This window comes from Taudactylus pleione, unplaced genomic scaffold (genome assembly GCF_031769625.1).
Source record: "Taudactylus pleione unplaced genomic scaffold, aTauple2 ptg000184l, whole genome shotgun sequence".
Taxonomy (NCBI): Eukaryota; Metazoa; Chordata; class Amphibia; order Anura; family Myobatrachidae; genus Taudactylus; species Taudactylus pleione.
Genome location: NW_028284586.1, coordinates 8944718 through 8971222, shown reverse-complemented (window position 1 = coordinate 8971222; position 26505 = coordinate 8944718). Strand labels below are relative to the sequence as shown.

The 26505-nt window shown below is 45.4% G+C and overlaps 1 protein-coding gene across 2 annotated transcripts; it reads right to left on the bottom strand.

Moving 5' to 3' along the window:
* Positions 1-24760, bottom strand: ARL6IP1 (ARL6 interacting reticulophagy regulator 1). 2 transcript variants are annotated; one of them, XM_088476177.1, is made up of 6 exons: positions 24355-24760; positions 15024-15157; positions 14073-14192; positions 1937-2054; positions 1669-1753; positions 1-487 (listed from the first exon to the last, which is right to left on the bottom strand). In XM_088476177.1, exons 1-6 carry the CDS (start codon positions 24592-24594, stop codon positions 369-371), a joined length of 816 nt encoding a protein of 271 aa, XP_088332303.1. In that variant the 5' UTR covers positions 24595-24760; the 3' UTR covers positions 1-368. The 2 variants fall into 2 exon arrangements, with proteins under 2 accessions (XP_088332303.1, XP_088332304.1); XM_088476178.1 differs by lacking the exon at positions 24355-24760 and adding an exon at positions 20204-20341.
* Between the last annotated feature and the right edge of the window lie 1745 nt (positions 24761-26505).

Sequence of the window (26505 nt, the reverse complement as noted above, 5' to 3'; positions counted from 1 at the left end):
TTCTTGTATATTCTACATTTTATTACATCCATTGACAGGAACAAATATTTACTTTGCAAAAAAACAAAAAAGACACAATAGAAATGGAAATAAATATTTACAGAAGGGGACATAAAAATGGTAGAGGAAAGATTTTGAATTCAGGACAAGACCAGGATTACAGCAGTTTGTAAGACACACAGGGATATGGACTTTATACACTTCATAAAGACTTAAGAATTTCAGTGCAACAAGTTTAAAAGATACAGCATTGGCAGTTATTGGGGAACTGAATGTTAACATGAAAGGTCAGACCGGTCTCATCCCAAAACGTTCAACAAGAAAATGCTCCCATGGAAGGTATAGTATTGTATCTAGCAAAATTATTTTTATTCATTCTTTTTCTCCTTTTGCTTGATCAGTTTGTTTATTTCACGCTTTCCCATTCCAAGAAACTTAGTAATAATTCCATGTTTGTTGAGGCCAGGAACCAACAGCACAAAACTCACTGCAATGAAACAAAAGCTCTTGTTAACACTGTTAAAGTCTCACTGATCATGTCATATAAGAACAGCAAACTCCAAGCAAAATATCAAAGGAAACCAACATATGCTCAGAGCCATTGATTATGACTCTATAGGTGGTTTAGCTTTGCATGGTGGGAACAGGCCCTGAACACAGCGATTCTCACCCTCCTGTCTCCAGGCCTCCGTCATTATGACAAGATTAGCTATGAGCAGAATATATCACACAGCAGCAGTGAGAGGTGTACTAGTTTCCCATTTGGCACATAGGTTCTCCCTTGTGGAGACTAGTGTAACAGTCTTTCAAGCAATCATCATATACAAGGGCTATGGGAGTCTATTTTGATAGATTGTGTTCCCCACCTTAACCATTAATTATGTTTTCCTTGGAAGTGATGATTCATTATATCCCTGGGGAATCAGGATTAGATCTCCTTGGTTTAAGAGCTCTTTCTAAAAGTCAGTGTGTGTCTGGAGGTCTCTCCAAATACACTGGAAAAAGTGGCCAGGGCTCTCATTAGCTCAGCAACTGCCCGCAGCTATACTCCAATATTCAGCTTATGTTCCTTCTACAATGATTTTTCAGGGTTTGAGTTTGCCCTTTCCCATTTCAGCCACTTATTGGTTATAATGATTACATTTGTAGTCAGCTCAAGGTCAGTAGTATGGTAACTGCTTTTGTTGTAGGTCTATTTGCATGGTTTAATGAGCTCTGAGCAATAATCCTGGCTATTATCAGACATTTTAGAACGTCTCCCTCCTGATCGTCCTCATCAGCTTGGTTTGTGTTTGGGACCTAACATCAGTACATTTCTGTTATAAGGAGGGAGGTTCCCTTCCCCCATGTATCCTGCACAGCATGGTATCTCACTTGTCTGGGCTCAATATCTAAAATGGCAAGACCAAATAAGGGGAGGAAACAAGATAATCTCCAGAACCATCCAGGATCATCATATTGTATAGGAGACTGTCCTATCTATGGAAGAATAGGGGATTTCACCAGCAGAAACCCATAAATCCACAATGAAAATAGTTACTAAAGCAGAAGCAGCCCATAACTCAAAGCCATACAACAATTCAGCTTATTGCATGGGCTGTTTAGTCTTCATCTAGGACCAAAACCAGGTCCATGCCTCTATCCCAGGCAAACTTAGGAAATGCTTACCAATAAGGTATGTGAGGAAGAGGTTATGAACCTGCTGCCCAATCCAAGCAACAACAGCAAGAGCAGATATCATCGACATGAAATACTGGATGAAGAAACACAAAGTTAGATCAAGGACCTGAGCACAACATAGCTGGTATACATATCAAGTCACAGTGGTTAAGCAGATAATGTTAGAGAGACAAGTGCCCAATTATAAAAATACTATGATCAGATAATCAGAACAGGATTAAGATTATAGAGAATCCTTCGTGATAAACCGTCCTACCATCTTGGGCTTCTCCTCTTTCAGCACAAAGAGACGTTTCCACCAGCCAATAATCCGTCGCCGGGTTTTCACAAGGTTGCTGCATATCTCATGCAGCCGCTGCTGCTGTTCTGTGGTCCTACAGAGATACAAAAATGACATAACGAGCGGGATGAAACAGTACACCTGGAAGGAGGGACATGATCATCATTAGGTCAGTAACATCCTAATACGTTCCAACAGAAAGTTTTTCTATTTTTATGTATTTACCACAGAGTTTTCTTTACATAATAATGGGGAGGGTAAAACACGAGAACTACATTAAATAACATAAATGTAGACGTGTCGGGATGTAGGCTACCTAAATATAAAAAGTCATACCACTGTGTATTCAACCTTACCCAACTGTCTGACCTATATTTAAGCATTATGCCAAGATAAATCACCATCATACCAGTAGTAAGTAGACGACAGACAATGTATATTTCTCCTTCATCCACTAGGGGACACTGGAGTTCAAGACAGTGGGATATAGACGGTGGTAGAGCAGAGCCTGGCACTTTAAATAAATTTAGAAGTGTGACTGGCTCCTCCCCCTCTATTGCCCCATCAGCCCCAGTTTTTAGAATGTGCCCGAGAGAGCCGGTCGCACATCAGGCTGTCTCCAGCCTCTCTCATATATATCTTTTATTTATTTACAAGCATGAGGACAGGCAGGCTGCTTACTGTGGCAGTCTGCCTGCTTCGTGGGAGCCGCCGGGAAGGGCACCACACGGCTACTGCAGTCTGTGTCCGGTGACCCTGAGGAGGGGGCACACACAAATATGGAGTCATCGGACCCCGAGAGGACCCGCCACTGCTGACACCGGCATGTGTCCGGGTTCCTCTCTGCCCCCTCAGCCCAGTATCCCGGCCGCAGCAGTTGTGAGTATGACCACTGCTCCTGATTAGCAGTGTATAACTGGGCTCAGTGACACTGTCACTGTAGGAGGACCCGACTTCCCCTCCCCCCGCACCACCCTCTCCTTGACTTCGGGTCACCAGGTGCTGTACAGAATTCCCGGTCATTACCGGGGCAGCAGGGGCGGAAATGGCGCGTCATGCATACCAGCGGCGCCTTTTATAGTTGGGCTCTCCCTCACTGTGTGCGCACGCGGCTGTCAGCGTTGGAGCGCTTGCCCTCCTGGGGTTTGTAAGGCGGGCAGCCGTGGCTCATAACTTCATAAGCGCACGGACCCAGCTTGAGACACGCCGAAAACAGTTATGGCGCGTCCTGCACAGCGGTGCCATATGTTTCAACCTCCCCCTCATGAGGGGATATGCTGGAGCAGCAGGTACAGCGCCAGTAGCACTACGGCAGCCTGAACAGGATATGCTCTCCTCTCCTGCTTAGCAGGAGAGGTGTTCTTTTAAGAGCCGAGTTTTCACTCGTGAGCGCTCCCCGTGTCCCGACGCTACACACATTGATGTATGCAGCGCGGACCAGCGCCTGCATGAGAGCCCCGCTTCCCTCGTTAGGGTAGTAAAATCAACTCCCTCTTATTAAGAGGGGTCCGTCACGCAGCACAGCGCTGACACACTCCCACTCGGAACAGATATTGAAAGTACGGGGCCCGCCGCCAGGTGTAGCTGGCTGAGTCCGGGTCTCCTACCCCTCCCCCCACAATGGGGAGATGGGTGTTGTGAGGCGTCTGACTGCGCTGTCACTTACTGAAAGCGCTGGAGCTATCATATAGTTAGCCGCTTAACAGCGTAGCTGTTAGTCTGCTGAGGCGGTGCTTTAATCTATATGCTCCGGCGTTAGCTACTTCGGGGCATTCGTGTTAAGCGCTTCGGCGCCCTCCATAGCAGTATAGCTCATTGCCCCAACATCTGCTGCACTGATGGTTATTGCTGCCCATCCCCCAACCTCGCGCTTGCGGGTGCACGAAGACTCCGCTTTATGCGATTCTGTTGAGGGGACAGCGTATGGTAACCAGGATTCCAGGCTAGCATGGACATTTTGCGCACACAGCGCGGTATAATCTTCTACCCTAGCGCAGTGTAAGAGGCTTTCCCTTCACTTCTGCAACACATGTATATGTAAGTGTTGTGTGTATGTAGATGTAATCCTATATAGGGTGTATAGGCAGTCAGCAAGAGGAAATAGGCCGTGAATCAGTATAAATGACGTTTAAGCGCCTACTGTCCCGCTGCAAAGAGGTCTTCGAATGTGGAATTAAAAAAAATATATATATATATATATATATCTGGCACAGTGACGTGTGCCCTTAAGTCCCGCATGTCTCCTGGGGTTGTAGTGTGTGTAATATATATATATATATATGTTAAGCACAAATTATTGCAATATTTTGGAACCAACATTCCCTATGTTCAAAGGAGTTGCAGTTTGAAAGGCATATGAGTGCCGAGTTTGTATGATATTTTTTATGTAGATGGTGTGGTCACATACCAAGGGCACCCCAGATGGTCGAGTGCCGTGGATTGAGCCCGTCGTTTATTTAAATTTTGTGGTCACACTTTCTAGGGCACCCTGTTTTTCAAATGTAAGACAAACTTTTTTCTTTTTCCAGGTGCTTATTAACTGATAGCCCTGGGTGTGGTCCTGTCTCTTTAAGGCAGGACCCAGTTTTCTGTTTAAAATGTATGCAAGCTTGAGGCCAAGATGGCAGATCAAGTTCATTTATCTGAGAATCAGTGTAGGGACTGGCTAGATGGGAATGACCGTGAAGCGGTGGCCAGCTTAACAAATTATTGCAATATTTTGGAACCAACATTCCATATCGGGTAGTCTATGGACAAGCCTTATTCCAGAAAGGCTAATTAGCACTCTGCGCAAGGATGGCAAGCGTTCCAGTGCACACTTCAGTAGTACTCCCCATTGGGTTGGTTTTCAACCCAGTGTTGACTGAGGGGGCAGGCCTTGGGTCTGGTCCTCCCGAATCATCCATATCAGGAACGGGAATCCCAGACTGGGCTTACCATCCCTGTGGCCCAGCATTAGAGGCTGGGATGCCCACTTCTCTAAGTGACAGGCCTTATCTCCTGTTTAGATGGGGGTAGTGCGCTGTGGATTTCCCCAAGGGACAGGTCTCCCTTTTAATATGTTGGGAGGACTCTGTTAGTACACAGCTCACTTTTCAGGGGCAGTAATCCCTTTAGTAGGTAGATTGTTAATCTTCTGCACACAAATATAGCTCAACTAAGAAGATGAGCACACGAGTAACCGCAGGTTTCCATGAGATACCAGTCTGGGACAGCACGCTGCTACAATATCCTGCCCCTTACACCGTAACAGAATGACGGCCACACGCGACACTTGAGCAGTCTCCCTGCATTGAGGTAAGCCACATATATTTATCCTAAGCCTTGCTATAGAACATATACATGCTGGAGTTAGTCCTGTGGGCTCAGTTCCTTCCTTCCATGGCTCTAACTATTGCTCATGTTCTAATTTTACATATTATCGTTACCTACCAATCTTGTATGTAGGTACGCATATGGATGTGTGGAGAGGTGTGTGTATGTATGTGTATATATATATATATGTATGTATATACATACATACATACATACATACAATCTATATCGCTTCTTATCCTTACCATAAAGGCAGAGGTAGGATCTGTTATCAGTTTTATGTCTGGTACCTAGCATATTTAAAAAAGATTCTGCGATCAGAGAATGGTCTCTCCTGATGCGGTAGTTGGTACGATAACTCCGCTTCACACTTCTCTCCCTGGGGTTTTGTATGTGGGTGTATGTGTGTACATATATCTATGTATGTATGTATGTATCTATATTTCCTAGGATGGGAAGCCGCCTAGGATTACCTAAAGCTGTCGGCTTATCCATGTCTGTGTGTGTATATGTATATATATTAAATGGTGGCTCTATAGACTAGAGTCATGTTCTGCAGCTTACATAGTGATAGACAATTCCCTAAAGCATTGCTTCTATTATGAACCCTATACATTACTGGGGCCTTCTTGTATGTATATATGTACTTACATCCTCCTGGGGTTGTAGTTCTGTTTTGGTCAGTCCCTATCTATGGCACCCCCCTTTAGGGGGCTCTATGATTAGTTCAACTTTGCACTTGGTAGCAAACTTATAAGACACTGAGTATGAAGGACATACATATATATATAGATAGATAGATAGATAGATAGATAGATAGCATGCTGATCGTCCGGTGCAGGAATCTGACAAGTAAACTTGCTGTGTTGGCACCACTCCTCCTTTCAAAGAGATGGCCTTCTCATGCAACTATGTTTGTTTGTATGTACATGTGTATATATACTGATATATTTCCATCCCTGGTATGGATATTTTCTAATAGGCAAAACCTGGGGTTTAAGCCTATTTGGAGTTATCACCAGAGATATATTCCTAGTTTTCTTGGGATAACTAACGCACTCTGTCTATGTACATGTGCCTTTCTCGGTATAGATTCCGGTACTCCATATTATTATTTTGTCGCATATTTTAATAAAATAAGTCTCTAAAGGGCCCTTAGGTACATTCTATCTGTACATAGAGAATCCAGGTTCTATTCCGTCCTCAGGGCTGAAGGCCTAGGGCCACCCAACGATATAGGCAGGGTCAGGCCTGGGTTGTATTAGATTGGTGGGCGTAATACGCACTTCTCCATTATAAGTGTTAATGTACTGATACTTACACTAGCATACCGTTTTGTGGTATATGTATAAATTCTATAATGGATACACATCCCTGATATAACAAGCTCAGGTATAGAGAGTCCTGTTGTATTACCTTCCTGTCTCCACTAACATTTTGCTAGTTTATACAGTGTTTTCTACTGCAACATCTCCAGACTGAAGTTCGTGCTGTGGAGCATCGGGTCTTAGCCCACTGAAGCTACTCCCTATACCTGACAGGGCAGGTTGCTGGGAGATGGAAAAGGTCAGTGACATTCTACATAGCGTCCAGAGGGTTTCTGGATGCTCACAGGTAAGCGGGCTTTCCCCACTAATGCCAAACCTGACATTGCATAAGTTATTCTCTCTTATACACCCTAGCTGCGTTCCTAGCAGTCATCCGCTCTTTAAATCAGTTGGCTCTACACTTTAGAGCTTCCCTGGTGCATAGATTCAACATAAGATTAGTGACAATGTTCTACTGGAACTAGTGCACATCTTTACTTTAAAGTGTGACAGTTTTTATGTCCTACGCAAGGGGCCTGGTGGAATTTTCTATTCAGTATTGTTGATGTTTTCATCACATTGACAGGTACCTGATTGGTACCTTCAGGGTTGTCCTAGTACTCTAGCCTTGCAGTATGGAATGATTTCCTATTTTGGTAGCTCTCCCTGGGTGGCTGTTGCAGCTGTGCTCTTTAACTACTAGGGTATGTTCAGGCCAGCAGTTTGACTACGCTCTTCCATCATGTTGGGAGTTGTCTGTTGTTTTGGAGTTTGTGGCTGTGATTTTCTTTTCAGCCACAGGTGTTCGGTCGTGGTTTTCTACTCTGTTTTCGGAATGGGCTGTTCGGTTGTCTGACCCTCTGAAAGGTATTGTAATCTCAATCCTCTCGAAGCTGCCTCGGCCTCACTCCCAGTGTGATCGTAACTCGTTGGAGATTTCTATGGTCTCTTCCTTTCGCTGGTTTACAACTTGTAGTAGTCGGACCTCCAGGCTGGTTCGTGGTGACTGTTCGGCCTTGATTTTTGCCTCCCTGCATACTCTTTGTTAGGAGTCTGTGGACAGGATCAACTTTGTTTCTGTAGATTGGTATAGTTATACTTGTATCTTTATGATTATGTCCAACAGTGCTGGTATTCGGTTATCTGCGGCTGTTGCAGCTTCCCGTTTCCGAATCTGGTACAGTTTTCTCGAGTTTGTTCTCGGGTTACTGCCCTTCTCATATGGATTCGGGTTGGAGTTCTCTGCTCCCAACAGTCCGGCTTGGTCTGTTTTGTAGCTGAGTTTACAGCATTTTGATGCTTCTCCTCTGAGGGTGTTTTCTCGCTAGACGCTTATTCCATTCTATTTAAGCTGTAAGTTGTGGAATTTCTGTGTCTGTTCCACAAGGAGCTCTGATTGTCTCCTGGCTCACGACACTTGATCCTCAGCTCTTGTCTTCCGTTGAACCTCTGGTTTGTGGCGGTCCCTGTTTCAGTTGGCCTAAGGGTCAGCATGTTCTCTGCGCTTCCCACCCGGGAGGTTGGCTTTGGGACGTCCCCACTGTCTTGAACTCCAGTGTCCCCTAGTGGATGAAGGAGAAAACAGGATTTTGGTACTTACCGATAAATCCCTTTCTCCGATTCCACAGGGGAAACTGGACGCCCGCCCAGCGCTACGTACCTGCCAGTTGTTTGGTTCCTTCTATGGTTGTGTGACTGCATGATTCCCTGCAGTGGTTTCCTCTGTTCTCCTTCGTTCGGTCTTGTTCCGTTGTGTGGTCTTCTCCTCGTTTTCCTGTTGTCCTCCGTCTCCTCTCGGGCTCAGTTCTTAAACTGGGTCTGATGGGGCATAGAGGGGGAGGAGCCAGTCACACTTCTAAATTTATTTAAAGTGCCAGGCTCTGCTCTACCACCGTCTATACCCCACTGTCTTGAACTCCAGTGTCCAATGTGGAATCGGAGAAAGGGATTTATCGGTAAGTACCAAAATCCTGTTTTATGACATGCAAAATAACTGTCGATTTTCAGTGGTAAATATGTCGTTTAGAGAACAGATTTTAAAGTGGAGACAAATATGAATTTCTTCAAGAAACTGCTAAAACTAAACAGATCATAATGATTAATTACAAAAAATAAACTATAACAATACATCTTGTTTTTGGAATATTACAAGATCCAACACCACTTTAATGGTCAAAATATTCTGTTTACAGGAATCCATGTTTCTACAAACAGGCAATTTGGTACAACTACTATAGGGCCATATCCAATTAGCCACGAACACGGGCGCTAATTGATCCCTTCGATCGTCGAAAAACGGGGATTTTTCGCCGATTTTCGACGATATTTTTTATCTCCCTATCCTATTATTTCAGGCAAAATAATAGGATAGTTCGCCTGTTAACACATAGGTGCCGCGATAAGCTCGCGGACCTATGTGTTCTCGCCCTTTTTTGGGTGATAAAACGGCACTTATCGTGGATTATTTTTTGGGACACAAGGTCCCGAAAAAAAAACCCTGTTAAGTGCCGTTGTCAAGCCGACTTTGGGGCTAATTGGATAGCCCCGAGTGAGCTAATTAGCCGCGGTAATTTACAGAGGCTAATTGGATATGGCCCATAGAATGAATAAACCAGATTCCAAAACAGTACCAAGTGGACAAAGGGGGTGATTCAGCAGTGGACGGAATTGCAAAGCTGTACACAGGCAGCTTTCCAATTCAGTCCTTGCAAATGCAGCAGGTGGTGTATGATACCCCCTGCTGCATTTGCGATCCCAGTTCTGCGACCGAGGTCGCAGGCTGCAATCACCATCGCAACCACTGGTCGCGATGGTGGACTGCCAGCCAGCGGGCCGGCTTGCGAGGCCAGGAAACTGCATCTGTCGACGCAGTCCCTGGCCTTGCCACTCCCAGAAAGTTTCCGGGACCGCCGGCCAACCCTGCCCCCGCACTGTCCCTTAAATGCCTCTGGCTGTCAATCAAGAAACTAAAAACTGTGCGATACTGAATCAGCCCCCAAGTCTTAAAATGCTTTTTCTCTTAAAGTCCTTCCATCAAATCTTATTAATTTAGGATATAAACCACTGAGAGCATGGCAAGGCCATAACTTCTTAGCCTGATGAGACGAACAAATTGGGGGACATTGACGTCCAACTGCCCCGAAACGAATGCGGACCAGACACTGTCTTTAGCAAAGAACACCCTGGACGAGATGGCCATAGCCACCCGGACAGAGACCAACTCGCCTCCGGAGAAAGTATCATCGTTCGAACAGTGATCCGATGGAAAAAACTCGATCCATCTGGAGGGGAGTCAATTATGGCAAGGCCTGGAATGGAACTGAGCACATTCCACCCTACCAAAAGGTAGACACTCTGGTAGACCGCGCATCACAAAGAGTAATGACATATGTCGACTGCGTAGATATCCGCACACTCCAAGCTGAAGAGTGGAGATCTTGTCTTACGCCAGAAAAATTCTCAGATTCTGAGAATCCAGCAGTGCTCCCAGATGAAGAAAACCCTGTGAGGGATGCAGGGAGGACTTTTTCTCCGTTGACTAATTATCTGTGCCGAGAAGAAGCCCCGGTTATCCTGACCTGGCGGTAAAGTACCTTGGTGATCCTGCTAAAAGCAGGAGACCGTCCAGAGAAAGGAGCATTCGGATACACTGAACAGGTGAACTGTCAGAAAATCCATAAAGCTGGTAAACCCCGGTGGAGTTGAGGACAGCCCCAAAAGGCAGAGCCCGAAACTTACAAGTGTTGCTGTGGCACAGCAAACCTGAACCCATGCTGATGAGAGGGCTCTGTATGTACCCGTAGGTACGTATCCTGAATACTCGGATATACCATAAAATCCCCAGGTTCCAAACATCGGATGATGGAGCATGGACGATTCCACCTGAGTCAAGGCACCGTTGGAATCTGATTCAGGGATTTGAGACAGAGTATAGGCAAAGGAGGACCAGTCGGTCACCGCCCCAAAAAGAAAGTAGAACAACCAGTCCCTCACTGAGATAGTGAGGTTGGCCGAAATAGCTCTGCTTACCACAAAGACTGTATAGCTTTCTGGGATTGTAAGGCCCTGATCAGGTCTGAAGAAGGGCCCGTGTAACAATGCCTGTGAGGAGGCTGCATGAGCAATGAGAGGCCGTTGAGAATCAGTACCTCACTCTGGAAATTCCCCAGATGTAGACCTGTCCCGTCAGGCTGAGGGTATATCCTCAGGTGTAGAAACAGGGACGTCCGGAAGTCCAGGACTGCTCGGTACTGGATATGGTGGCCCCCATGGAGGCCGACAGCCTAGGAAAAAAACAGGCCTTTAGGCTGACCCTGAGGACAAAAAGACTTAACAGAGTTAGTCCGAATGTAGTGGGAGTAGCTAAAGACGGTATCTCCCCATTAGTGATACTGCCAATGATGCAACGATCTTGTCAAGGTCAGGACCAAACAAGAACTTCCCCATGGAAGGAGTGTGCACCTCTGCTTTCCCATAACGCAGCCATAGGGTACTGCGGTGGATACAGACGCCGCCGAAACCCTGAAAGTTAGAAGACCGGCATCCCATGAGGTAATCCCACATATGACCACTGCATATTTTGTGAGCGGCAAAAAGATATTTGAACCTCAGACGTGTTGGAGGGGAAAAACGTCACAAAAGCATCACCATGCGATGGCCATGGTAGGACGGGCAACAGGCCCTGAAAACGAGTACATTGATTTCAGGCAAAGTTACCACCTACGGATCCGTAAAATTCGTCCAGGCCGGGATGGGAGGCGTATTAATGCCTGTAACCCGATGATTAACATACAAATCCATCCCAGAAGGGGATTTCCATTACTTGTGAGGACCCTCAGGGAATGGGAAACAGGAGGCCTTTGTGACTCCTCGAATCTGGGGACAGCCAGACTCCCACTATGAGATCCACCCTTGGGCAGAAAACGGGAGATGTATGATACAGGTGCAGGATCGACATTCTCTATATCCAGAATGAGCCTGGCTACCAGCCCCAAAGCAGGGATAATAATACTTGAAATCGGCTCCCCCCATGTGAGAGGGAAAGAGCCGAATATAACATCCAGTTCACGGCAGAGCCACTGGTCAGTAGCCACAGGGCGTATATCACGCCAATTAGTATTTCGTATAAAACGACATCCACCAGGGTGGCCGTTGTGGTAATCCCTGCAAGGGGAATGACAGACCGATGTGGTATCGGAGGTAATTCATGTACTGTGAAAAACCCCGGCGGGGAGCGACAGTCTGTTGCACAGGGGTAAATTGCAAGAAATTGCGAGATACCCCGAGTTCAAAAGGGCAGTATGGTGAAGTAACTCCAAGCAAGTGACGACAATGGGGCCCGCCCGGCGATCCTCAAAGGAGAGGATCCTGAGAAACAACGCCCTTTAAGGGGGTCGTGCAAGGGGCCCCGCACCAGATGGTGCCGCATACATAAACCTTTCTGAGTTAAAATCCTCCGCACTAATTCCTGCAGGCTATGACTTGCAGGATAGCAATAATGGGTGCAGTATCGTGTGCAATCTCCTGGTCAGATATATCTGACTATCTTGACGGAAATATTAAGCAGCGCCATACCGGTCCTGACTGACGCTAAGATTAGCTGCAGGGACCCATTATCAGCGTATGCAACTCACAGTTCCATCTAAAATATGGCAACGTGCAGCACGCAACAGTATGTGACAAACCTCACAGATATTAACAAATATATATATGTGAGGTCTCAGAACCACCCCAGGTACACCTGTATTAGGGCAGATAAAGAAAAGGGATAGATATACACTCACAGGTGAGAGAAAAAGCAGACAGTCAGCACTAGCATAAGTCACATACAATGCAGAAAAATATATATACATACATAAGCATGACATATAATATACTGCACAATGTCGCTACATTCAACTGCCCAGATTCAGTGTCTGGGAAGGCTATAGCGCTGTGTACACTCACCCAAAATGGCCAGGTACGCAGGGGGACTGGGCTCACTGACATCCTAAGAGTTCTGCAGCACCACAGAGAGAAAATGGCCACTGGAGACCTCAGAAGAAGCGTGGCCCGCGGAGGAAGCAGCTCAGCGACGCCAGACTGTATTATTGAAAGGCGCGCTGAGCTGAGGGGAGGAGCCGCTAGACAGGGAAGGCTTCCTCCCCTGGCTAGCAATTGACCCCCCCGGGATGCCGGCTCCCGCTATAATCCCTGGTGGGCTGTGGACACGCGGGGTATGCCTCCATGGAGGGGGAGCCCGCCGCCACCGCTAGCGCCTCCGGTCTGTCCCCAGAGACCGGAGGCATAAGGCTGCATATTCACACGTGGATCACCGCAAGCGGTGACCACGCAACTTACCTGTCCCCGTCGATCCGGCAGCAGCCCAGGGATTCCTCCAGAGCCCGGCTAGTACAGACTCTGGGGTCCCGCTGCGATCCCCAGATCTGTACTGGCGTCGCAGCGCCGGCGGGGTGTAGGAGCGGCAGCTCAGACGTCCATTGGACAGTCTGATGCTGCCGCTCTGAAGAGTAGTAAAAAATAATAAAACAAAACTCTTTTAAGCTTAGGGGCTGCTAAGCAGCCCCCCTGCAGTAACGGTGACCCAACTCCGGCCGGGCACCAACTTAAACTGAGGTGCCTCTGGCTGGGGGGGCGGGGTTATAGGGAGAGTGGACCCAAGTGCATCCTGGGAGCTAAAAGCTTTAACTGCGTGGTGCCCGGATTTGGTTCCCAACCTATACCCCAAGGTCAACCCTGTGGACCCCCTATGGACCCTGAAGTAGAAAGTATGGAAAACTCATTATGGTAAAAAATTTAGGGAAACAGTGCAGAACCCTGGGACAACCCTCCCATTGAATAAAAATGTCTTTACAGGTTTTAAAATTGGACAATATGGCCAATAAAGACATGCGATTTTCTAAAATAAGCATGACAATTGGTTAAATAATGTGGGGCATGTATGTTGGACGTTGTATTGATGGGAAGTTATTTTAACTTGCAAATGGGAGCTGCAAGTACTAGTAATTTGCTGGCTATTATAAAGTTGCAAACATTACCTTTTTGACACCATGTAATTACCTCCAATACTTGCTTATAGCCACTAAAAGCATTCTATACCGCCCTGCTATCTTATATGCCACTTTTTGGGGATTCAGGGAGATTTCCCCACTACCATGCTCTTCACACAGGTTACTGCAGAATTAACATGTAACACAAGCACAATGGTATTTCTAGTAGAATGCAAGATAATCAAGAGCACGCTTCATGGAAAGATCACGCAATATGTGCGTTAATGTAACAAGGGACTTCACACTACGGAGCTAGCGGCTAATAAAAATCAGCCCCTTAGAGTACATTATACTCAAGGCAGAACAAACTCTGGGAGGCAGGTAGTCAATGTACAAAAATCTGCTGGCACATGTACCACTACTCCATAAAAGGTCCTGCTGACTTGCTTATGAATGCTGCATTATTTCCTCCAGACTTTTAGTACATAGAAAGCTACTAACCATTGGTTGGAGCCAAAAATTCTGGGAGCCAAAGCCGGAACAAGATAGTCAGCCAGACAGAAACACATAACGAAACAGGATACACCAGATAGAACTGATGGGTCCAAGTAATAGATCATCCTGTAAGAGAAACACATTTTTGTATAAACATTTTTAACTTAAAAATACAGAAATTAAGTCAACCACTCCAATAACTATTGACTCCAAGGTGGATACAATTTTTGTCATTCAGAAGACAGTGTCTTAGCTTTGACTGACCAAACAAATATGCAATTTACTATATCACTACATTATTCATGCAAATCTATCGATTCACTTTTTTTTTTTCATTAAAACTACAGAATGTGTGTGTGGGGATGGAACACTTAAATGGACAGGACAATAGCTGCTGCAATGAAGGTGTGGTGTTTCCGGTCAATATTCCATAGCACTTATCAAAGTCTGGAAGAGTAAAGAGAGGACCGTATTTCTGTAAGGTAGCTGACAAATTGTACACAGTGTTCAAGATCATACCCGAAAGACAAAGCTACAGCATAACCAGATCTGTACAACCACCAGGTGTGTGTGACTTATGCTGGGTAAACACTAGACGATATGTCGTCTGATCTCACGGATTGGGCCAACAGATCGTCCAGTGTGTACAAACTATGCGCGCTCCCATGGGTCGTCCCATCGGCCAGCATGTAGGGCCGATGGAACAACCCAGATGCTGATGCCGGCATAGTGGATGGAACCGGTGCCTGATTTATCGAGCAGTCGGTCACCGCATTGTGCAGTGTACACAGACCGCCCAATAAATTGAGCCGTCGGGCATCACATCGCTGGATACACACATCGGCAAGTGTGTACCCAGCTTTAGCTGTCCGTAGATCTAGTCAGATCAGACAGCTAGTTTGCTCAGGGTGAGAGATGGGACCATTTAAAAAAAAAAAAACAACAACATTTACTTACAGAAACACAAAAGAAACTGCTCCCATTAAAGCAGCTGGAAACCATGGCTTCTCCCAGCGAAGGACACGATCAGCAAGCAGGACCACTTCACCCCATCCTTGGAAATGCTCCTCAAGGCTAGCTGTCTCTGCAGCCTGCAAAGGAAGACGTTATGTTCAGCTTCGCAAGATATTATTGAGCTTAATCAGTTTTGTGTATTAACAGTAAAGCCGGGTACACACTAGATGATGGGTGTATTCAGCGACGGTACAATATATCGGGCAGTCCGTACACACGGCACGATCTGACGTACGACTGACTGATATTTCGTTCCCCCGCCACATCCAGAAGCATGGTGGAGGCCACCAGATCTTCAGATCAGCCTGCGCTGTAGGCAGATCTGAAGATCCAATGAATGATGCACGGGACAGGAGCACGCAATAGTGTGTACATAATGGACGATTTGTTGTTACGATTCGCCTCAAAACGAGAAATCGTCCAATATATCGTCTAGTGTCTACCCAGCTTTCGTCTTTACTTGTCATCTGAATATTTTTACCCTTGCTATTATAGTGTTCCCTCCAGCTCCGGCGGGAGGCAGGGCGCCGGAGCTAGAGAGGGCATGCCCGTGCGCGCGCCTCCGGCGCGCGCGCGACCGAGAAGGGGGCGTGGTCATCGGAAAAGGGGGCGTGTCTATAAGACACGTCCCCTTTTCGTCACCCTTGGGGGCGTGCCCGGCACTTACGGACACGCCGGGCAGCCCCCAAGCCCTGCAGACAGGGAGAATAGATGCCGGGCGCATGCGCCCGGCGTCTATTCTCCGGCGGTGACCGGGTCACTGCATGTTTCTCCACCCGCGGGACACTGCGTCCCGCGGGTGAGAACGGCTCCCGCAGGCTGTGAGGGCAGGGCGCTTTTTGCCCTCCTCCTGGAGGGCAGGGTGCTTTTTGCACTCCAGAAGGAGGGCAGGCGCTGCGCCCCGCTAAAACAGCCTAGCGGGAACGCTACTATTATAGTACATTTACACAAATACAAAAGGCTGCAAGACTAAATTTAAAAAATGCTTCATCCAGAGAAAGAGGGAGCAGTTTTGTGGAGAGCCAAATAGTTCTTATTTACACGAGAGTAAACCACTATATTTATTTGTGCTTGTAATTACAGGAGGATGCCCCATGTCATTTGCACAACCCTGTCTATATTCCACTTACACCAGATTAGCACATCAGCATTTATCAGGCAGCATTACTCCTGCAATTCTAAAACATCTAATACTAATTAGTACTGATTGTGGCACAGCAACAGCTATATTTAATCTTGTACAGCCCAGTACTTGTAAGGGGTACGTAGCCCATACTATTGTCTCACACCAGCCCTGTAAAAGTGTAATCAATAAAAGCTACATCATATATCTCCAACAGCACGAGATGTACTACTCAGAAATATACAGTTCTGCCTTATAAGGACTTGGACATGCGAGTGCACAAAAGGCAAAACAAAGCTCTGTATCTTGAATAGAAGAACACTTTCCCATTTTTGTAGCCAATACCAATATGGACCACGAAACACACCTGATTTGAAATCAGTCAGATCATTATCTGGCAAATTAGTAAATGTGATTGAGTGAAAACCCCATCATAACCTCCTGTGTGCAGTGCACCATAACCTCCTGTGTGCAGTGCACATTGATGCTGGCAGCAATCTGCCCAAATGTTGCACACTAGAACACAGCAATGTGTGGGCAGTAATCCCATCACATGACACTGAATAAGGGACAGGAAAGCTCTGTATATGGCCAGCATTACTAACTTCTGGGAACCTTGAAAATGGGCTTGTACATAAATGATCAGAATGAGGCAAAGGTACAAGTGTGGAGGAGAAAGTGATCTATGTATGGACCACCAATTAATAAACAGGTTTCCTCTTATTTGGACGTTTAGGACTTCTCTATTTTAGTCTATGCAATGCCCAAATAAATACAGAGGTGTCCTCATATATAGCCTCCTTGCACATTAAACAGCCCTTCTAGTCACGCCATGCTGTAGCTGTAGTTCCATGCGTTTTCGTGCGACTTTTTCCCTTCAAATGTGTTTTATTCGCACAGTGATGTGAATAGGACACACAAGCAGCTTCTGATAAAAATGACATGCGGAACGTCTATATGTGATGCTAACTACATCCCCTTCAGTGCATCAGTTGGGACACACTGAACCATTTATCTCCTCTATGCACATATTACCCTATACTAATACAGCAAGCGGAGCCACACTTCTTTAGTTGCTGTGAACAATGCCACAACCAAGTGTGTGTGTGATAGTGCAGGCCCTGATGCTGTAACATACAGTTTTTTTTCTCAAATGCTGAGCCCAAGAGGTAAAGATGCCAGGGCCCATTACCAACTGGTTGTCATTTGAGGTAATGGGAGAAGGGGAATAGGGGCCTATTCATCATCACTTATTTTTCACAAAGCATCTGAAAATTTACATTTTCACATATTTTTTACAAAAGTAAGTGCCAGGGCTATTCATCAAGATCCGAAATAGCATTTTTTTTTCAGAACTTGATGAATAGCCCTGACACTTCTATTTTGCCGGATTGTACACCCACGGGAGGGGGCAGTGAAGTCCGCAGTCAGTCTTGAAAAACAGGCAGTGAAAAGTTTCTCACTTACGAAAATGCTTCGTTTTTCAGAAGTGATAGTTTAGGGCAGGAGACATGATGAATGCCTCATAAACTGTGTTTGAACTCGCAGCGAGTTCAAACCATAATCATATGTGATAATTATGTTTTGATGAATAGGCCCCATAGTATTAGCACACACTCCTAGGCCAGATGACTATATATAGTTTGGGACCCAAGACTAGAATTAATGTTGGGACACAAACCTGTTATTTTCTGGGTATGGTTACAGGCTGGTAAATGAAGTATGTGTTTACTACTGGTTTTGAATTGTTGGCTCCTTAACTTTTAGGGATGATGGAAAAAAAACAAAAAAACAAGTGTGATAAGAAAAATAAACAAGTGGTCAAAAGCATGGAAAAAGCCTTGTACTCTGTCCTTGCTGCAATAGAGTCTGAAGAGCTTTTATGAACAGCTCAGAGCTTCTCTGCGGCATACTGTAGTGTGGACCTAACTAGAGTTCCCTTAAACACTGCAAATTAATGACCCTGTGTACCTGTACAAAACAAATCCGGTGTCCTACATGTAAAAGATACAGTAACCCTGGCCTCTAATCCACCCCCGACTGCCATTTGTTGTCCAGTCAGTGCTATACTTGCTACTCTGAAGACCTAATCAAAAGTAAGGGGCCAGGAGGAACTAGAAACCACTTGCAGCAATTACACACCACTCAGTTGTAAGCGCTTCCAAATGCTGGTGAAGGAGCCTGGTGGGGGCAGAAACGCCTCTCACATAACCAGGGCCACTATGGTGGTGCACAGTTGACAGTAAGTGTCTAGTGGGTGAAAAACACCAGTATTAGGGAGTAACTGCAAATTAGTTTCATAGAAAGAGGACCCCCACCAAGACAAATATTTTTAAAACCCTTCCCATCAGGCAGGATAACTCAGTATTTATAAGAAAATATTAAACTAAATTACAGTAATGGTAGCAAGTATTTATGTGTTGTATGTTCACATAAAACTGTTTAAGGTGTGCTAGCGTGTGTATGTAGGTCTGCTGGAATTCAAACCTAAGGCATTCCAGGACAACTTAAAGCATCAGGTTTTACTGAACATTTACAAATAGGAAAACGATCAGCTAAAACTAGAAACGGACGCCGATTTTACAAATCCATCAACTATTAGTTAAGAGTCTGTATTACCGAGAAGGCTGCACAAATCCATTGCAATCTTATTACTTCCCCTGTTCTGTGAAGCCATATGAACAATCAGATAATAACAGACACCTCCCCTAGCTTGCGGCCTGCCCTGTCACAGTGCAGGCAAGTCATCCTCACACCAACACATCTGCTGCAGGACAAGATTTAAAGCCTTGCTAATGAAACATTTCTGTAAGCTTTAGTATGCAAAACAGCAGCATGTTTCCAGACATGGGACAGAAAAGATAGTCAGCTACAGGACATGCTGTCACTGTATGGTCTAGAGTGGTTTTAGAAGCCAGAAGTTTTGCTGGCAGCATTGGAGAATAAGCACAGTCCCTCTGGTAGTGATCTGCATCAAATTCAGTTTTGTAGGTCAGATGCAGAGCCTACTGGTAAAAACCTACAAGTTCCTACATGCACTGGCACCATGCAGCTGGTAGGGAATGCTGGAACATGTAGTTCCTCAACAATTGGAGAGGCACAGGCTCTAAAATCCTTGCAGGCAATTGCTTCCCGTCTAAGCCCTGCTAAATAATGCTGTGGCCGGGTTTAGTATATTAGGTTGACAGAGAACATGTCAACAATATTCAGTAGTTCAACAATGACGAAATGTCAACAAACTAATGTATCCATAACATTTTCAATGGGTGTGACATGTTGGGTTGACATTTAGCATGTCAACATGCATCAGGTCGATGTGGTTAAATGCTTAACATGTAACATTCAGGTCTACATGATAGATCATCAACCCAACAGTCCTGGTGGCCCGGTAGTCACTTACCTAGTCCCAACAGCTGCAGCGGTCATGTAACCACCACTTCCGGCACATACCTGACAGAGTGGCGTTTAAGGCAGGTGGTTATCCGTATTACTAACCCCTAGTGCCCAACACACCGCCCTCCCAACCCAACCATTCTGAGTATGTTACCATTTCAGGCGTCAATATTCTGAGGATGTCAACACCATGAATTTTGACATGACAACTGGCGACCATGTGACTGGATCCCATTTTCATTATGTCAACATTTCATAAGTCAACACTGTTGACATCATTAATGTCAACACAGCAAACATCACCTATATTACTGCATACCCTGTGGCCATTTGCAGACACTCCCGTGTTCTTCATGAAACCACTGAAATGACATCAGTATAATCCATTCTGCTATGAAGGCATATTGCTGCACTATTTACATTAACCCATGACTTACACAGGATAGATACACGGGTGTGACATAGACAGTACAGCAGTAAGTCGCTGTGTAACTGGGACACAGATGCCAGGAAAGCCAATTATTGAGGCAAGGCCCATATGTTCTCTCTAAGCACGCATCCCCATAGATGACAGGGCCGCCTGAGCTACCACGTAGACTGCACTTACCAGCTGATTGCTGCTCTTGTTGTCCCCCTCCGCCATTGTGTCACACAGCAGTCTCACAGCGCACACTACCCTCACAACAACGAACTGCTTGTGTGTGCGCCCGAGCCGGACATAAATAGCCGCTCCCAGCATCCACCGCGACACACTAGGAACGCCGCCGCATGCGCGCTGTGATTGGGCGAGTCGTGCATAAACTTCGCCATGACAGCCAATCACGGCGCTCTATCCAAAAAGTTGACAGTTATCATTTGAATTGCAAAAGACTTCCAGCAGCAGCAGCAGCACTGTGTATATAAGGTGGTAGAGGCTCAGCTCAGCAGCAGCCTCACAGTGCAGAGTCAGTCAGGTCACCGCTTGTGTCAGGCAGCTGCTGTTTTATTAATGAGCACCTCTTTGTTGTAACAATGACAGTCATCATTACTATCTGTAACGCCCACATGCTCTATGGGCTTATTTATCAACAATCAATGGGGCATATGTATCAAAGCTAGATGTGAGATAAAATTGTGAAATATATATCACCAACCAATCCGCACCAAACTATCATTTCTTAAACACAGCCTGCAAAATGTAAGTTAGAAGCTGATTGGTTGGCGATCTATATCTCACGTCAATCCTTGATACATATGCCCCAATGTGATCTGGGGGGTTACTAGCGCACATTATCGCATTGCAAGATGTGATCTTAGCGCTGGTGGGACAGGCTCCAAAAGGAGCAAATCCATGCGAAGTGCTCGAAGCGAAGAGACAGTCTCTTCACTCCTGTGCTGGGCTACTGCGCATGCGTGGTCTATAATGCGCAGTAGCCATTGGCGAGGAGGGTTCCTCCAGAAACCCTCTCACGGTTAGTTTTACAATGTGTAGCCCATAGGCTATAACATAACGCTTCGCATTCTGGAGCTTGGTAAATCTGACAGCTTTGCATCCCCCGTAGAAAGCTATGGAGGCTGCGGTTGCTGTCAGAAATAGAGGGAAGGCAGCAGATATCAGAGATATATAATATATTGCGGAGATATTAATTATTTGCGGATATCCGCCAAAAATGGGTGTCTTTCAGGGAATATGCCACAAATAGTTAATGATAAATGGGCCCTTTAGAATCACCCATTCAATTCATGCTATGATGAAACAATAGGGTCAATTCAATTGCTGTTTATATCAGTGATGCCCACGATCTACTAGTGTGCCACACATACGGCAGGCCAGACATTGCATTTTTTTGTATGCACTATTATTGACTGCAAACATAAATACGCAATTTTAGGGTGAAATCAGGATGAATTGGGGCCATTGTGTGTGGTGTTGGGGGATTGGCACGGTAACGGCACATCAGGGCATAACCCACAATCGAGTCGACCCCAAAATAACAATTACATGCTAAGGAGGGGGGATTCAATTGTTTTTAGCGTGGGTGTAACCAGCGGGAGAAATTCAATTATTTCTCCGATGGGGCGGGTGCAGGGGCGCAACTAGGGGGGGGCTAGAGGTGCACGTGCACCGGGTGCCAAAATGCAGGGGGTGAAAAAGGGCTGACTCACTGTGGCTTGGGGGCTGCAGATTCAGAAAACGGCCATTAAAAAATGGCCGCCGCCAAGGAGGAGACACATGCTAGAGGTCCTTACTGGACCTCTAGTGTCTGTCTCCTCCTTGGCGGTGGCCATTTTTGGATGCCCATTTTCAGCAGATTCCATGTGGTCTAGCCGTCCGCATGGACTCTGCTGAAAACGGCCATCCAAAAATGGCCACCGCCAAGGAGGAGACACCTCTAGTGTCTGTTAGGCCAGCACAAGTGCTGGTAGAAGGTGCTGAAAGCTGCATCTTCTCCCTTGAAACCCCCTGACAATGAGCATGAAACCCCCTGGAAACGAGCATGAAACCCCCTGTCAACGAGCATGAAACCCCCTGTCAACGAGCATGGAACCCCCTGTCAACGAGCATGGAACCCCCTGTCAACGAGCATGGAACCCCCTGTCAACGAGCATGGAACCCCCTGTCAACGAGCATGGAACCCCCTGTCAACGAGCATGGAACCCCCTGTCAACGAGCATGGAACCCCCTGTCAACGAGCATGGAACCCCCTGTCAACGAGCATGGAACCCCCTGTCAACGAGCATGGAACCCCCTGTCAACGAGCATGGAACCCCCTGTCAACGAGCATGGAACCCCCTGTCAACGAGCATGGAACCCCCTGTCAACGAGCATGGAACCCCCTGTCAACGAGCATGGAACCCCCTGTCAACGAGCATGGAACCCCCTGTCAACGAGCATGGAACCCCCTGTCAACGAGCATGGAACCCCCTGTCAACGAGCATGGAACCCCCTGTCAACGAGCATGGAACCCCCTGTCAACGAGCATGGAACCCCCTGGCAACGAGCATGGAACCCCCTGGCAACGAGCATGGAACCCCCTGGCAACGAGCATGGAACCCCCTGGCAACAAGCATGTATGTGTCACTATACCAGGGACGTTTGACTAGTGCACTGCCTTATGGAGGAGCAAGGACAAAATCCAGGTACGGGAAGGGAGGGGGCGCAAAATTGCTGCCTTGCACCGGGTGACAGATATCCTAGTTTCGGCTCTGGGCGGGTGCCCATTATTTCTGCTCGCACCCTCCAGAGGTCCCGAGCAGAAATTGGCGATAAGTACATCTTTTGGACGCCCAAACGACAATTTATTCCTTTAAACGCCCATCACTTTATAAAGGTTTAGTTACTTTACGCAGCTAAACCCAGTGTATTTGGGTGCGACAAGCATGATAAATAATGGGCGCCTGTGGCAATCTATGCCCATCAGCATAACTATTGAATACCTTCCAAAGGGGTGCCCATTACTTATGGGTGCCCACAAACAATTGAAATGCCCCTGTGATTTTACCAATTTTCAATTATTGTTACATTAGTCCCAAATTTGAAACTTAAAACCTGTTAATGCTCCTTCAGTATTGAGCCACCAAAAATCTAGAGGGTGATTCAATTAGGGGCAATGTGTTGCGGAACATCCCACGATGTGCTGATATGCACATATCCGCCTAGCATGGACGGTTATCTACAAGCTTGCTAATTTTCCTGCATACCTCTATGGGGTGTGAGGAGAAACCAGCAATGTTGCTGATTGCAATGTGCTATTCCAGAGCTTCCCAAACGCGGTCCTGAAGGCACCCTTAAGCTGGCCATACACCAGACTAACTTTCATCCAATCATCCAACTGGTTGGTTGGAATGAAAATCCGGTAATATATGGGAGCAAATGTCAATCAGCCATTTGCTTCCAAACAACGGAAAACGGACGAAAGCAGTTGTTCAGACAAGTTTTTTAAATCAAAATGATTTAACCAACTTGCCTGAACGACCTTTTTTGCGGTTTCAGGTGTTTGGGAGCAAATTGCTGATTGTCATTTGCTCCCATGCATTACCGGATTTCAGTCCAACCAACTAGATGGATGGTTGGAGGAAAGTTGGTCTGATATATGGCCAGCTTCAGGCTTAGATGTCCATGGTTGAGCACAGGTGGTTTAATCAACTTGACTGAGGTACAAAGTAATCTACCTGTTATCAAGCATGGATATCCTTAAAACCTGGACTGTTAGGGTGCCTTGAGGACAGAGTTTGAAAACCTCTGTGCTATTTTATAATGGCACATTACTCCCAAGCCACTAATTCAATTACTCCCACTGAATAAAGATAGTGCCATAAAGGAATTAAATATACTATATAAAATAAGTGACAAACTTGCACTTCTGAAAGAAAGACACGACTGTGAAGTTGTTTTTAGCCTTAATTAACAATTACATATACTGTACAAACCACAAATTTAAACTAGGCTTACCATACTATCCCTTTAAACTTGGACACATGAATTACAGAGGTTCTGTGGCTGATTAAAAAAAGATGAAATGCAGGCTTGGAGTAAGCCAGCCACAGAACCTGTGTAATTCATGAGTCTCCTTATCTAAAGGGATATAAAGGGACAGTATGGTAAACCTAATGAAAACTATAAATTAATCCAAGTATGTATTAAATGAAAGTCATTAAAAAAATAAAGTCACCATACTGAGGGCCCCATTTATTAACTAAGCCTAATAAGAGCGGTATATTTTGTTTAGTATCGCAGTGATACAAACGAAAACACAACTGGTATTCATCATTACTTACCCCTCCGGCAAGGACCAGCGATGTCCTCCTGGTTGGCGAGGTCCTCCGCTCAGTTGCTTGCAGTTTAACGCTTTCAGCGACGGGCTTCTGTGTAAAGTGCATGCGCGACGGTCCGTCTGCACATGTGTATGTCACTTTAACCCGGCAGGGTCCCTGCAATGCCTGTAAGGCTTCTCTGAAGCCGGAATGGCAGCACTGGATCCCCATTGCCAGCAATGAGGACTGCATCGTTCTCGCCATCTAAAGATGGTGAGAGCAATGCAGTGACAAACAGTGGTAATCTCAGATGAATACAGAGAGAATGACATAACCCCTTTAGCAAGTGCTAAAGGGGTTATTCATTGTTGAGAAAAGGAGCCCTGAATCATCTTTCCCTCCATCAACTGAATGCAAAAGTCCACAGTAGCTTCCAGTACCTGATTAGCTGTTACTGGTAGCAGCCTCGTGTGATGATCCTCTGTAGGCAGAGCTGCAGTGAGTCTCAGGTGAATAAATCAGCATACTGGTCATAAGAAGTTCTGCCTTCAAAGAGAAAGTTTGACTTCACTTTAAATTTAGTTCTGAGGTCAGGGCCTGTGCTCACTATGGCAACTTAAACCCATATGCATGTAGCTTGTTAGCAGTAAACATTAACATCTCTTGTATGTCCTTAATTTATCAAGAAGTTTAACCTCTAATAAAACCATTTCCAGTATTGACCAATTAAACGATAACATTCTTCTTTTTCAAAATGTTACACCCAATTCTCACAACTTTTTACCTTAATATGTATTAAAAGAGAATATTTAAAATGAAAATGATTACAAAGAGGAGTTTTGACTCCCTCTTTTGATGCATTATTGTGGATAAAGTATCAATAATTATTTTCAGACTCATTTGCACCAGATGCTTAAGTTGAATTCTCAATTCTGGAATCCATAATATACTTTACTTTTAAAGCCCAATAACTCAGAGTAGGAGCATGATTGGAAACACCAGGACAAGGTGTCAGTACTGTCACATAAAACACAAGATATATCTTGAAAATAAAAAAATTTCTTTCAAACCTTAGAAGAAAATGTTCTTCTGCACAGAACGAGAGTTAGTACTTCTTATACCCCTTTTACACCGGAGCTAAAACCCGGGTTTTTGAAGGGTTAACCCGGGCAGCTCCCTGGTGTAAAAGGGCAGAGAGTTGGATCGCCGGGTCGAGTGACCCGGCAATCCAACCCAGGTAACTAGCAGGGTTTAACACGGGCGTAGCCCGTGAAACCCTGCTATGAGAGCAGCGCACTCCGGGTCACGATGACCTGGAGTGCGCTGCTAGCCGGCCGATTGGTCCGGCTTCAGTGGCGCTTGGAGATGATGTGATCTCCAAGCGACCACTTTCACTCCGCAAAAGCCGGGTCTATGCAGACCCGACTGCGGTATGAGCGGCGCTGACTCAGGAATATCCTGAGTCGGCGCCGGCAAAATTCCGGGTCTGATCTGGATAGGAACTTTGTTCCAACTCCAAGTCAGACCCGGAATTTAGGTGGAAAAGGAGTATAATTTGTCCTATCCCCTAATAAGTACAGTCGAAAATATTATTACTACACTCGGGGCACTCATGGAACAAATTAATATTACGTTGAATCTCATGCTTATTATATATCTACTAACAACAACTCATTAGCACTGATAAATCTAATATATAACCTTTAATGACTCCTTAAAATAGATTAGCGAAATATTATTTTTATATTTTATTACATTTTATATTTTATTATGAACATTAAACATATTTTTAACATATTTAAAAAAAAAATCTTTTAGTGTCATCCACAGTGTCAAGATCTAATCTCGTTTGTAAACTCATAACATCGTCATGTTATTCATAAATTTCGGGTGTCTGTAGAACGGGGACATATATTATTGATTTATAGTTGCAAGATGCAAATAATTCAAGAGTTTATTAACAGTCTCGATGTCGATAGCCCTTATTGATTGTATGCAACCCCAATATGCAATATGGGGGTATCAGTAATCCATTAGCTGTAATCCGTCTATTACTTGCTCATGCACACCTATCAAATGTAATACTGATATGAACAATAATAGGGAATCGCTCTATATTCCATAAATATACTATAGATCCAGATCACTTAGGATTTATAGCAAATTCCAAATTGA